At 39.4% G+C, this 15,069-nt stretch overlaps 1 protein-coding gene across 1 annotated transcript in view; it reads left to right on the forward strand.

Moving 5' to 3' along the window:
- LOC104918121 (voltage-dependent calcium channel subunit alpha-2/delta-1) overlaps positions 1-13,069 on the forward strand; it is a 57,646-nt gene extending 44,577 nt beyond the window's left edge. The window contains exons 24-40 of the mRNA XM_019273372.2: positions 561-569; positions 956-1,016; positions 1,102-1,193; positions 2,135-2,216; positions 2,728-2,790; positions 3,399-3,502; positions 4,013-4,102; positions 4,198-4,265; positions 4,353-4,391; positions 4,670-4,741; positions 5,908-6,060; positions 6,294-6,346; positions 6,723-6,778; positions 6,916-7,045; positions 7,765-7,877; positions 8,705-8,787; positions 11,014-13,069. Coding sequence (XP_019128917.2) covers positions 561-569; positions 956-1,016; positions 1,102-1,193; positions 2,135-2,216; positions 2,728-2,790; positions 3,399-3,502; positions 4,013-4,102; positions 4,198-4,265; positions 4,353-4,391; positions 4,670-4,741; positions 5,908-6,060; positions 6,294-6,346; positions 6,723-6,778; positions 6,916-7,045; positions 7,765-7,877; positions 8,705-8,787; positions 11,014-11,124 — 1,379 coding nt within the window. The 3' untranslated portion in view covers positions 11,125-13,069. The remainder of the gene's footprint in view (positions 1-560; positions 570-955; positions 1,017-1,101; positions 1,194-2,134; positions 2,217-2,727; positions 2,791-3,398; positions 3,503-4,012; positions 4,103-4,197; positions 4,266-4,352; positions 4,392-4,669; positions 4,742-5,907; positions 6,061-6,293; positions 6,347-6,722; positions 6,779-6,915; positions 7,046-7,764; positions 7,878-8,704; positions 8,788-11,013) is intronic.
- The last annotated feature ends 2,000 nt before the right edge of the window (positions 13,070-15,069 follow it).

Below are 15,069 nucleotides of genomic sequence, written 5' to 3' on the forward strand. Positions count from 1 at the left end.
GTTATGTTTTATGTGAAGGACATTGTTTCATCCTGCACCAGATTTCCATGACCCCAAGGAAACTCAGTGCTCAGTAATTTTTTTTGCAGACTGCACCACACGACTCGATATATTTTAAAGGCAATGTCCAAAATGTCTTCATTTTAAGAGACCAGTGAATGATGGCCATTGATGCCTGTCATGTCATTTATGAGATAAGAATTACCAGACAGTATTTTAAATGAAATCCAGATCCAGGACATACAAAGCAGAGAGATGAAAGATTTTTTTTTATTAATACTGTATGTTTACATGTTCTTTCCTTTGATGCCCATGCTGTAGTTCCCCTCTTATCATTTCCTGTCCTGAATTTCTAAAATATGCATTCTTTCTTTATATCTAAAGTTTGTCTGTGAGATGCAGTATTCCTTTATTTTAGTCATTAGTCATCTAGTCATTCATATTTTTAGCATATTTTCCGAGGTATGACATCATTTATCAGATGATAAGTGAATTTTTATCACCATTTATCCTTCCTACTTTCTCCCGTCCTCATCTCTTTCTCCCTGGGGTCACAACAGGGCAAGAAGGTAAAGTATTTCTCACTCAGTTATTCTCTCATGCCTGCTTACTGCGACTCCATCCACACGCTCTACCTTACTCCATCACCTCATAACTGTCCAATACTTTATGTGTCTGTTCGTGTTTGCATGCATTTGTCAGGGGGCCTTTCAGCTAAGAGTATGAGCACTACTGTGTCCACGCATTGCCCATCGGCATTTCTTAAAATTTGATATAACTGTTCACTTGTCATGTATTTCTGGATTCACATAATCATCTAAAAGCACAAATACCAGGACATTTACATCATTTTAGACACAGAAATCATCACTTACAAGCACCTAATCCGCTGTTTGGAACATCCACAATCTTGTTTCATATGAGCTTGAACTAGGTGTTTTTATGTTTTCAAAAGCCATGCAAACCATTCAGCTGGAGAGGTTTGATGAGTTTGGTTACACCTACATCGCTCCAAGGTAAGTGATCATGACACAACTGTACAATCCAATTTCACTACTCAGAAGGGCCTGAGATTGAAACCGATCAATGCTGTTTCTTCAGGGAGTACTGCAAAGAGCTGAAGTTGTCACTCAACAACACTCAGTTTCTCCTCGACTTCAGCCAGTACATTGACAGAAACACTCCAGATGCATGTGAGTCATGCATCTTTTTTTCACTTGGCACGCTTGAATTGGTTGTGATGTCAGTTTGCTGTACTGTTTGCATTGTGTGAGTATTATAATACCACTGACGTGCACAATGTCAACCAGATCAATATGCTGAGTGTTGCAGTACTTTGTGCACCGCTATAAGAGTTTATGTGTGTGTGTGTGGGTGTGTACATGTATGATGTGTTTTACTGTTAGTCATCATGGAATTTTTCCACTCCGATATCACGATGGTCAGCATCTGAAGGTCACAACATGACTTTGGTCATTAGATTAGTACGATCTAAGCAGAGTGATGTCAGCCTGATCGAGTAAGTTTCCTAGAAGCCTGATGCTGTCATGCTACAGAATGACTCACGATGTTTGATTTGTCATCATCTAATGGACTGTTCCAAGTATATAGCTTACCACTATCATCCAGCTAATGGATCTGGGTATCCTTGATCCATTTCAACCTGAGGTCAAGCTATATACTTAGGAATTAATGCTTTTGTTGTTGCTGTTTAGACAGTATGTTCTCATAGTTTATTTTAGTCTTTATGAAAAGTTATGGACATGATTGGAAACAAAAGCTACAGCTGTATTACTACTGTGTGCTAATGTTATTTTCTTTTGAAAACTACCTTTCTTGACAATGGGGTTCATCTCAGTACCTTGGCATCATCTGTCTCCTAAAGTTACAACAACCAATACTTCACAAAGTACCTCCTGCTTTCTGACTGTCTAATGATCACTCAGAGAAGACCTCAAGAAAAATGGCTCATGTCTCCCTGCTGGATGATTTCCTAACAAGTGCTATGAGATCACCCCTTCTCTATCCAGATTTGTAAACAATAGGCTGATATTGCTTTCATTATCATATTTCCCTGCTAAGCAATGTTGTAATGTCTTCAATATGTAAACTTTATCTTGTCTTTAATCCATAGGTAATGTGTCTCTGGTGAGTCGACTAATCCTGGATGCAGGCCTGACAGCTGAACTGGTTAAACTTTGGAATGAGCAGACAGTGTGAGTGTTAAACAAACTTCTCTGTTTGAAGCAACACAAAAATGCATTTGAAATATGGAAATATGCATTGCATTGCACTTTCGCTTTGCACAACCAGAGCTGATCCTCATTTCATGCACAATTTACTAACCGAGCCAGTTTTTCTTTGCTACTCCGGGCGATTCGATCACATCTAACTAGTGAAACGTGATAAAAGCAAAGCGCAAAATGCATATCACACCCAACCACACCAAACTCTGCCAAGACATGCTGTTTTGAGAGAAAAATAAAGTAATTACATCAGTGTGTTTCCTTTCATGGGATGCCCACTTGTCTAAAATAATCTGAACACACAATTACACTTATGCTGCAGCATATCTGTTTATCATTAGGACATATAGAGACAAGTGACTGTGGGCATTAAACGATTTGTGTCACGTCTGCAGCTTGGACCCACAGTTCACAAACACTTTTTTCTAATATGTGTGATTAACTTTGATGTTTGATTGGTTGTTCTTTTTCATATTTTAAGGGATGGGATAGTGGCCAGGTTTGTAGCCACAGATGGAGGAATCACAAGAGTCTTCCCAAGAAGGTACTCTTCCTCTCTGTCTTCTCAGTTTCTCTTCTAGCGTTTAGCTCTGGCGTTGTAAAATAGTGCTGGAAGCTCTGCCCAAATATCTAGGGGTGTAAATGTGCGAGATGAAAATGGATACAGGATGTAATACGCTTAGGCTGATCGCTTTTGGCTGCTTTACTCACCTGCTCCACTGGGTTATTTTCCAGAACATAGAGGATTAGACACTTTCAGCTGAACTCCCAGAGCTTGCCAGGCCAGAAAAGGACATGGGTCAAATCCACAGATCCAGCAGCCAAATGCGGCTCATTTTCCTAAATTTCCTTGCTGCTACTTTTGTCTGAACTACACTTGGGGGTTCCACTTGGTCAGGATATAACATTCCAACTGAAGATGAATGCGTATTCCTCCTGACAATAAAACATGAAATACAATCAGTTATTGCTTTTACTGGATCATGCCCTTGACATATATCAACTGGATTGGGTGTGACTCTTAGTTCGATGACTAACATTTGGCTGTAGATTAAAATATAAATTGTTCAGATAGATCAAACACATTTTCTTGGCATTTTATGCCTATAATGGTCCATATATAATATTACGTGACTGTATTAATGTTTTCAGTGCTGGGGAAGAGTGGACTGAAAATTCTGAGACATATGAGTCCAGCTTCTACAAAAGGACCCTCGACAATGAAATTTATATTTTCACAGCTCCGTCTTTCAACAGTAAGTTTGCTGAAAGGTTTGATGATGTGTATGTGTGTGCACTTTTCTGTGCGTGATGGTCTTCAGTGTGGCCTGGCACTGAGCCTATCCTGCTCTCTGACTTTGGACGTCATCCCAACTCTACTGGCAAAGCTCACACTCTCAGGCCTCTGATATCACTCTCTTTATCCCTCTCCTTTTCCCGCTGTGTCTTTCAGCGATCATCCCCGTCCTCCCTCCCTCCTGTCTTGTATACTTCCTGTTATCTGCACTGATCTTTCTAGCAGACATCAGGACAGGCAAACGTCAGTGTAATGTAGCCGGGCTTACAGCAACACTTGACTGGATTAACACATGTACTGACTTCACATACTCCACTCACATACTGTATATAAGCTAAGCAGCTAAAAATGTATGGAATTTCCGACAACGGACAGTGATTATTCCCATCTAATGTGGTTCACATTCTGAAATGTTACTTTAAAAAATGATTTCATAATGACCATATGGTGTATCCCTTCTCAATTGCAGCAGAGAGCAGGGAGCCTGTTTCTGAGTCAGGCATTCTCGTGAGCAAAGCAGTGGACCTCACAATCGACGAAGTCACACTTAAACCAGCAGGTCAGTCTTGGTTTTTGAGGCGCAACATAAACAAAAAGACTCGCTGGCTATTCATCAGAGTTCTACCTCTGTCTGTTTTGTGGTTTGTTCTATAGTGGTGGGAGTGAAACTCAATGTCTCATTCTGGATGAACAGTTTCATGAATGCTACACTGAAACTGAATGTAAGTTGTGTTAATAAAGTTTATTTATGCCTTTATGTATTGGTGTACAGTACTAATTTCTTCTTTGGCTTACTTTTTACTTTTTAGTGCAAAGATGAGATCTGTGGCTGCCTGAAGAATGACAAGGTACAGCAACTCAGTTCATTGAATCTAATCACTTTTATGTTTAAACATTGTTTTTCTTCATCTTTAAGGTGTTTCCTCTCTTACTATGGCTGTGCTAATAGCCTTAATTAGGAATATTATGTTATCTTACAGCAGAAAACCATTATGATAACACTGTGACCGTGCCCGTGTATTTATGTATTTAAGCTTCATTAGTACATCTTTTTTAAAATACTGACAAACGATTTTCAATTGCCACTTTTTTATCATTTGGATTTTTCTTTTTTTTTTCTATGCAGCATGTGGACTGTGTGATCCTGGACGATGGGGGATTTCTTCTCATGTCCAATCAGGATGAGTATATCAACCTGGTGAGTTACCACTTACAAGTCTCATCATGACCACATATGTTTCATTTATCCGGTGTCTTTTTTATAAATGATCGGCAAGTGATCATAAACCATCACACAGTAAAACATCTGTAGTCACATAGTCTGAAAAGTTAAATCAAATACTCTGCCAAGCATTCATATTTTTTTCACTTGTCTCTACCTTTTCTACGTACCTTGCTCCTCTTTCCTTTGTCAGGGATTCATCAATCTTAAACAGGTCAAATGAAGGGCTTATGACTCAGCTAAGTTATGGGAATGGTCTGTTAACTCGGAGCTGTTTGAAAGCTCCTGTAGGACAGCATACAGCCACGTAAAGTAAAGCACTAGCCGCTGAAGAAGGATCAAAGGGAAGGTTCTGATGGGTTTTAGTCAGTCATGGAAGCTGTAGTGAAGTGAGTCCCCAGTGTATGCAGTCAGCTCTGCTGTGTTAACTCCATTCTGCTATAGGCCCCTATGTGTCAGTGGTTGGATATACTGTGGGTTGGGAAACATATCATGTCAGTTATGACAAGACATTTGCTGTCTTTGATCCATCCTACCATCACAATGTCTGGTATAGTGTTTATGGCCTTCAAGCATTTGAAGACACGTTCTATCTCTTTTTTTCAAATCTTCTGATGCATTTGGTGTCCATTGGGATCATGCAAAAAAAAAAAAAAATGTGGCTGTCCTTGTGACCTTCATCAGGACTCAGAGTACTTAACGTGCTCAGTCAGAATGAACTTATCCCTATGAAGTCTGCCCCTGTAAAAGAGGAGCAATCATTCGTTTGCTCATCCACAGGTGTTCAGCTACTTGTAAAACTACAGAGTGACTGCCTGACTGAAATATGTGACCTTCATTCTATGTTACACAGGCTTCCCCTTTAAACTGGTCTTTTGGCTCATAACATATCATAAGCTTGACTGACTGTACAATCAAAGGGAAGAGTGATGTGGTGGCTGTTTATATGTGCTGCTACAAAGTGGTTGAATAGGCTCATCCTGATTAGCTAAGCATGTAAACGCAAATTTTCAGAGCAGTGATGTGCAATGGTGAATGGCTGAGCCTGTAAAGCCCCGTCAGAGGAAATAATACGCAGCAGTGTGTTTTGCTTGTACAAGCAGAGTCTTACACTGCTTTTATTGTTTGTTTCTGAAATCCAGATAGGTCAGTTCTTTGGTGAGGTGGATCCTGTGCTAATGATCAATCTGGTCAACACCTCCCTATACTCCTTCAACAAGACCTATGACTACCAGTCTGTCTGCGACCCAGAGAGAGACAGCAAAGCTGCAGCAGGACCGCGCTCTGTCTATGTTGTGAGATGATCACTCTCTGTCAGACAATTATTGTTTACACATTGACAGTAATTTAGCTTTGTTGATACAAAACTGATTCTTCTACTTTCTAATATTTGATCGTATATTACATTTGATTTCTACATTTCTAATAACCAAATTAAATTAATATTATGATTCATGACTGAATTATTATTATTCCATCCCTCTTTCTTTTTTTTTTTTTTTAAATATATATTCCTGTCCTTCTCCAGCCTACCATTGCTGACTTGCTCAGTATCGGCTGGTGGGCCTCCAGTGCTGCCTGGTGAGTGTACAGGTTGTGTGTTTGTGTTTTGTGCACTTTTTGTGTTTGTTTGCGTGTGCGAGTGGGAGTACATTTGTACTTTAGGGTAGGAGTTTGTTTGGGAGTGGGCTTGTATGTTGTTGAGGGACAGTGTAAGACAAGGGCAGTTACACAACATTACACTGCATCACTATCCGTATGACTGTCCAAATGCAGTATAACAATAAAAATAGAATGACTGATACTTCCCTTGACATTTACATCACCGGTGACGTCACCTTAGACAGATGTGTAGATGCTATTAAAAAGTGTTTGGTTGTTCAGTGTAAATAAGTTAAAGATAGTCTACTGACTCAACCATGCCACTCGTTTTGTTTTTTTCATTCTTTGCGCCTAGGTCGATACTCCAACAGCTCTTCTATGGTCTCATGTTTCCCAGCCTTCTAGAGGCAGGTGAGCAACAAAGCCGTGTTTGTGTACAATGTCATGTAAATGTCAATGAAAATGTCACTTGGTTATTTTTAATCCCATTACTTTCTCACTAATCCTTTCCTGTGTTTTCCTTAATCAAACCTGTCTCTTATTTCCAGCGGAGTTAGCAGATGAAGAAATACCAGATGCTATGTTTAAGGAAAGCTGTATCACAGAGCAGACTCAGTATTTCTTTGACAACGATGAAAGATCTTACTCAGGTGTCCTGGACTGTGGAAACTGTTCCAGGTATGTGTACATAATCTGTATGTGCTCCCATTTCAATGGCTCTGTCTATTTCTACTGTAGATTTGTTGCATTATTAGAGATTGGCCACGTCTTATTGTATCTTCTTCCTGGATATCCTTCTGTTTAATGGTCTGCAGGGATGGGTCCAGAATAGGGTTTAGCTTCCTGGCCCGTTTCTTTTTTCCAGCCTGATTTCAGGCAGCTGTTTTCTGATGAGTTCTGATCAGGCACAGATTACCTTGATCTGTCAGTGACCGGAATTGCAGAGGGAAGCACAAAAGCCCTTTTATCTGTTTTCTTCCTTCACTCTCTGGCTATACTTCAAACTCACTAATACACACGTTCACGGACCACTGCACATTTACTTTGCTCTAACCTCTTTTTGTGTCAATTTGGGCTGTCGGAGGAGGTTAAATATGGCTGTAATTACTGGGTGTTATGAGTCCCACGTGTCTGGTGCTTTACTCCCCAATGTTAACGACTGTAGACACAGAAACTTTCATGACTACCATAAAAAGCCAATCCCAAGAGAAGAGAAGAGGTATGAATGTGTACACATGTGCAAGACTGCACAGATACCTGCATGTGTAGGCCATATACTGTATTGTAGAGCGTTCGTTATTGGAGCTACATATTCTTACATCACTGATATATTACTTTATGATTACTGTATAGGCTGTTTATCATTATGTGTGTGTGTGGCCATGTGTGTTTTCTAGGATGTATCGTGCCGAGAAGCTGCCAAACACCAACCTAGTGTTCCTGATCACTGATGCCAAGGCAACATGTTTGTCGTGTGACCCCAGACCGCTACGACAGGCTGAACAACCCTGTATCCTTTCACTTAACTCGTAAAAATTGAACATAGAGTTACACTTCCTTTTTACTTTCCAGCCCTCCATCCATCACCCTTATGACAGCGGGGCTTTAAACTCTCAATACAAGGACACACACCTAAGGAGTTTGCAGTAGGTCCCCTCTGAATGTTCACGGGTGAACAGTAAACCAGATGCACAGCATATGAAAGCCTGTCTCACATTACTCCTATATTAGATTTCTTTGTTCAAATTCATCTGGGCTGCATGCTGCCATCAAGTTGAATTAAGGTTAAGAGCAGGGGGGTGTTTGTGTGTATGTACAATTCACGTGTGTGTATATATATATATATATATATATATATATATATATATGCTAGGATATCTGTTTGACAGATGTGTCTTGAGTGTAGCTTCCTGCTGGTGTAACAGCACAGGTGTCATCATCAGAGGTCACCATGGGGTCACAACTAGGGCCTCCAGTTGCTAACAAGGACACCACAGACACTGACACACATGTAAAGCCCACATGCCGCTCTAATACACCAAAGACATACACACATATAGCTTGTGGCTCATGGCTTAATAATGAAGATGGATTTAAATGTCACCAACAAGCAATCACCAACTTCATAATACTGCTTGACCACATAAAGTAGCATGCAGAGTTATTTCTAGGATGGTCTTACTTCAGGATATTATTTCTTTCTATTTTTCTCTCTTAGATGTTAGAAGATCAGCAAATAGCTAACTAAATAAGTCAGCGCATCATTTAATTGTTGTCAAAAGTGTTAAAAGCGCACTACCGAGGGTAAATCTCATTTTCCTGAGAGTGTCTGTTCAGCTGAAGGTCCGGATCCATGCGAGCTGGCTCAGAATCCCAGATACCGCAAAGGGCCAGATGTATGTTTTGACAACGATGAAAACGTAAGACACAACTACACATGTGCCTTTGTAATATTGCTGGAAACAGCTCTATTAGTGAGGCTTTACTGTTGGCTTCTGTCAATTTCTGTCTGGTTTTCATCAACTTTCAGCACTGTTGGCTGCCTGCTCTTCCACCCTGATCCATACTTGATTTATTCATTCAGCTTATTCTTTTATTCATCAATTTATTATTATTTTTATTTCATGTATTTCGCTTGCAGTTATCTCTCAATTGTTTTTGTTTTTTTTATTTCTCTTGCCATTCATCTGTCATTCTTGTTTTGTGATTCTGCATCCCAATGGCTGCTGCTTTTGTCTGGAAGGATGAGCCCTTGTGTCCAATCAGCAGAGGTTCTACATTGAGCCCCACACCTCTCTTATTGTTTCTGGTGCTAAGTTCAGGGTCAGTGTCCTCACATAGCTTCTTGTAGCTTCATTACTGACTTATTACCCATCTTTAATCGTTACTGTTTCATGGGCATGGTACTGTTTTTGGCAAGGGTAAATCAGGCCTCATTGAGCCCATTCTACAACCATCCCAGTGACATGGACTCCAGAACTATAATCAACTAAAACATGATGGCTATTTAATCACAATGATCCACTTGATTAATTATCTCACAAACACATACTGTACATATAAATGTACACATTATTTTGATATACATTGGTGTTACATTTATCAGTTCTGTTTTTCATACACATTTAAATCATTTGAGGAGAAAATTGCAGTCCGTAAATAACAAACAGGTGGGATTTATTTCTTTGTTGCATGCCTGGCTTACATACACAATGCTATATCTTTTTTGGCATTTAGTTTTTTTTTGTTTTGTTTGAATTTTTTCCTGTTGTTTATCCAAACAGATGGAGAGCAGCCTGAGTCTTGGCAGTTAAAACCGTTAAATCAATTATATATAATAGCAGCACAAAATGTGTACATGTGTATCTCCTGCTTTAATCTATTTATTTACCATTGGTATGTGCTTTGTCAGCCTAATCTTATTCAGAAATATGTATGTAATTATGTAAGCACACTTGGATGTATTTTGCCTCAAACTGAAAAGTCTTTTAGGGTTTCAGGGATTGTGATACAATAGTCAGACCTGATGCAGTAGCAATTGCGCTTGTAATGTAGATTCCCTTGAAAAGACCTGATGGGAGTTCATGTATTGCCATTGTATTGAGCTAAATAAGTAAAACAAAGGAGTGAGGTGGATAAATCATGTGTGAGATCATTGCATCACCACCCAACTTTGAACAGTTTATAAGACGTCCAAATATTTGGAGAAATTATTTCCAATATCTTTGTGAACTCAGTCTTTCATTGTGCTCTAAAGGCGTAGATCACACACAAAACAGGCCACTAATTCATGCTCCTGCATGTTTATATTGTGGAAAGGCTGTGCTGGGAAGCAAAGGAAAGGGGAGGAATGGCCGAGGAAGTAGATGAACAGAGTAAAAGTAGGCCGCGTCCCTTTTCCTCTTTCCATCTGTCCCATTACTTTTGGCTCAGCTCCTCATAGGAAGAAAGTTTGTGTCCAAGCCAGTCCATTTTGTCACTGGTGTAAACAGAGGAAGCTCCACATGGCTTTCCTGCCCTTTGAATACAGAAGACTCCCACCTCTTTCTCTTAAGCCTTTGGCATGCACGGATATCCTGAATACTCCCATTAAATACAAAAAAACACACTGTAGTGGGCAGGTGCATGTGCATAGACACAAATGCAAAAAAGCAGAATGAGGTCCGGAACACCTCTATAACTGCAACAGAACATTTAAATAAATAGTTCACTTTGGGAAATTCGCTTGTTTGCTTTTTTTTCCAAGAGCTAGATGAGAACACTGATACCACTTTCACTGTACAGTAGATTGCAGCTCTGCCAGACATAGTCTGGTACCTTACTCCCTGCAAAGCCATAAATTGTTGTTTTTACATTTCAGTTTTTGTTGGGAGTAAACAAAAGAAATATAACATGTTAATTAGTAAGCTGCTTCTAGCTGGATTTTGTCACTTTTCTAACTCTTTGCAAAGAAGTAAATAAGCTCATTTGCTAAAATGTCAAACTAAGTCTTTAATATGAGAGTTAGGCTCCTTTAGGTTACCATAGGATAAGATATAATATGATCATGAACTGCTCCTTGCTTGTAGCAGAAGTAATGATGATGGTGGTAGTAATAGAGCTGTAAACTGTTTATATAATTTACTGACAACTGATTCATCCAACAGGAAGATGATTCTGATTGTGGAGGAGGGACCTGTCTAACCCCGTGTCTTTGGCCAATGCTTGGGCTCCAACTACTGCTGCTTTGGCTCATCACATCTTTACAACACTCATGACCCCTACACACACTGACACACACACTCACACACACTGATCGTCATCATCTCATTTCACAAGAGGCCAGATTACACTCTAGTTATGCCATCCAGGATGTATGCAGAATACTTGCAACAAGACATTTTTATCAGCATTTCCATTTTCCAATGCCAAAGGGTGCTCATACATTTCCTCCTTGTCATTTTCAAAAATAGAGACACATCTACTGTGCTCAGCTGCACTCATTTCCATGATATACTCCTTAATACTGGTGCAAGAGTAAGAGCTAACCAAACCCTTTAATTCTGCCTAATTTGTCTATGATTTATTTCGCGGAGGTTGAAGAGTTATCCCACTATGCCAACTAAATATCGTTCAAAGACTGTATGTTCACTGACAGCGTTGATTTGTGTAGTTGTTGATATTGTTTGTTGCTTATTATATTATTGCGTATGAATCATTATGCTGTAATGATTGTTCATTTTGGCAACCAGTGCAACTATGAAGAATATCCCTTTTGTTTGAGTGTTTTTTAAATGTACTGTATCTATCTATCTATCATTTCTTTTGTACTCAAAATCAACTAGCATTTCATGACTAACTAGGTGTTGTATGGTAGCAGCATGTGCTCAGTACAGAGCTAAAGACAACACCAATACTCTGACACCAAAGCTCCACACAGTACCAAGGACCACAAACCTACAACAAGAGAATCTGCAGGCTAGTTTATTTTAAGTGATTCTTCACGTGGGTGTACATCAGTATTCAAGTTACGGCATTAGTTAGGTAGATAGATACCTTAATACCTTGTTGAGAAATAAGTGAGGTCAGAAAGCACCCGTGTGAAACAAATCTATTAGGATATTATCAATTTCAAATATGTTTGTACTTGGTCTGACAGCTTTGGTTGTCTTCAATTTGATGCATCAAATTCCCAGTGCCTACATAGTAGCTCAAACAGTCTGTTATCTGAATGAAGCAATGCATCACAAGTTGTATTCTTACCATGTAGCTATGCTTCTATGCTAATGCTTGCTGCAGTATAGCAGAGAGTTTAGCCCTTGCAGTGATATGTTGTGAAATGGGCCAAATCTGCTTCAGTTATTTTAACTTCTGTGGCCCAGGCAACAGTAGAAACAACCAGTGGTTTTGATGTTTGGGAGAGGAATATTGTTTTTCCTCGATGGTCAACACAAACTGAAACCAGACTTGAGCTTGCGTTCCAACACCTCTCTTTATTAGTCCTGTTACCTTTCTGGATCACCAGACTCAGGAGCCAAGATGACTTGTGAATGAGATCAGCATAACAAAATGACTATTTGTTTTCTCCTCCTTGCTGTTCTCCTCCTTATGCTTGTTTCCTTTTTGTGTTGCTCTATAAGTGCTGTGAAGCAGATGCTGAAGGCTCAGTGTCGAAACGCTGCAATGTCATGGGATGAGCTTGTTCTGTGTTTGAATGCTGTCTATCCCCACGATCAGCATCAGGGCCTGTTGGAGAGAACTTTGAGAATACGCTACTACCAGTGGTAATTTTGCATTGCCTTACTACCATAAGTCATAAAGATCACACATATGTGTTTCAGTTTTCTGTTTTTTTAAAGTAATTTTAACAATAAAATTTGAGTTCTCTCCACCTCGCCTTCATGGTGACCTGCTGGTGTTGAGTGTTCAGGTTATGCCTGTTTATCAAAGTCGCGTGTTGACTTGTGTTTTACCCCGGGGGTCCCGTGTCTATGTGCAGGCATGTGCGTGTCCCTCCGATATCTGATTGTGCTTTAATACTGTACATGAATTACTCTTTTGTGGAACTTGACTAGCCTGAATAAATTTTGTATACATTTGTACACTAATACTATTTACTGTATAAAAGAGAAAATGACAGAAAAGAAAAATGTTTATAATAATATGGTGTTGATTATTGTGCAAATATAATATATTCACAATAAAAGTGTTGTATTGTTATGACCCGAGGTGTTCATTCTATTCTGTCACATCTGGCTGTGTTGCTTTGGCTCCACTGGGAGAAGACCATGTCAATATGTCATCCTTCCTGCACAAAGTGACAGCTGCTGAATAAAGGAAGTGCATCCGCATCTGCGGATTTCACTATGTTTGTGCATGAAGTAAATGTGGATGGTTGCTACTTTGTCACGTAGCCCTGTAGATTCTCATAATAATAATGAAATAATATAAGATGAAAAAAGAAGATTCAAGGCTAACTTAACTCCAGGCTGAAAAGCTTTGTTTCACTATTGCGGTTGGGTGTATCATGCTGCACTTATAACCATACAGTGATGCCACAGTGCACTGATACACTCTAGGGTACTTTTTTACATCACTATAGTAAGGTGATAAGATAAGCCAAAGAAAGTCAGCAAAAACAGGATTTTCAGGCATCAATTTACCCTTTAATTAGGTATTTATATACTTAAGTGTGTAGGATTTAGTGGTGTAAACTACGGCGGTCACGAAACGTGAAAAACCTGAAAGATCCAGTGTTTCGTTTTTCCAAACGTCTTATTTTTTCTGAGGTAAAGAGGAGGGGTTCACCACTCTGTGAAAAACTGCAAATACTGCAACAATCTAAGAACAGTGTTTCTTAATTTAAAGTTTATTCTAGATATTTCATTGTCTGCAGCACATAATATCATTAAAAGATTCAGAGAATCAAAAGAAATCTTGCATGCAAGGAACAAGGCTGAAAAACATTTCTCACCATAACAATTAACTATTGGATGGACTTCAGACAATACTGCATCAGAAACAGATTCTGTAGTGGACAGCACTGCATGGGCTGAGGAACACTTCCAAAAGCCATTGTCTGTGAACACAGGTTGTCACTGTATATAAACCAGACCCAGCAACGCCATCTTCTGCGGGTCCAAACTAATTTATGATAGACTAAGATGAAATGGAAAACTGTCCTGTGATCTAAAATGTGAAATTTTTAAGTTTGGAAATAATGGACTCCTCCTCTTTCAGGGCCAAAGAGGAGAGGGACCATGCGGTTTCTTATCGGCACACACTTAACCGGCACATTTGTGAAAGCACTATTACTGCTGAATGATACATACAAGACAGCAACATATGCTGCCAAATAGACTACTCCAAAACGATGACAATGCCAAACTACATTCTGCACGTATTCCAACAGGGCTGGCTCCGTAGAAAATAAATCCTAGTGCTAAACTGGCCTGGTCTGTTGAGCAGCTGAAATCCTGAAATCAAGTAAGAATGGGAAAATGTTCCACTTTCAGGATTACAGCAAATGGTCTCCTTCATCTCCAGATGCTTACAGAGTGTTGCTAGAGGAAGAGGTGATGCAACAGAGTGGTAAACATGACCCTGTCCCATCTTCTTTAAAAAATGAACAACATTTCATATATCTGAATTGTGTTGGTGCTATTTTTAATGAAATATTTCAATGTTTTGCACATCATCACATTATGTATTACATAATGTTTTACATAATGTGCCACATTTTTTGAAAACTGGGTTGTAAATCCAACATATATCTATGTATGAATCCTACAAATGATGTAGAATGAGTTCTTATTCCTGTGTTTCTAATTTTGTGATGCCTCTGGCAATGTTACTGACACGGACAGCTCTGCGATCTCCTACCCAGAGCAGCAGTAGAAAGCCAGATGCTAACACCACAGTTACAAAGTAATTGTACATTACTGCTGCTTTATGTGGTGGTATTTGTGTTTATCTGATGGTAATCTAAGAATCAATATGGCCACAGCTTTAAGTGGAGAGTATAAAGACGTTTGTTTTTCTTGGAGATGTGTCAGACTGGGAGGTCTTCATATGTGCGCTATATAGCAATATCTAGAAGGGAGGTTGTAACAGGATACTCTTGTAAATGGGAACGAGGTCGTAGCCTTTAACATGCCTGGCTTAAGAAGTTACAGACGCTGAAAAAGCAGGGACAACTTCTGCATCTCTTTTCAATTTGTAAT

The sequence above is a fragment of the Larimichthys crocea genome, chromosome XXI, assembly GCF_000972845.2.
Source record: "Larimichthys crocea isolate SSNF chromosome XXI, L_crocea_2.0, whole genome shotgun sequence".
Classification (NCBI taxonomy): Eukaryota; Metazoa; Chordata; class Actinopteri; family Sciaenidae; genus Larimichthys; species Larimichthys crocea.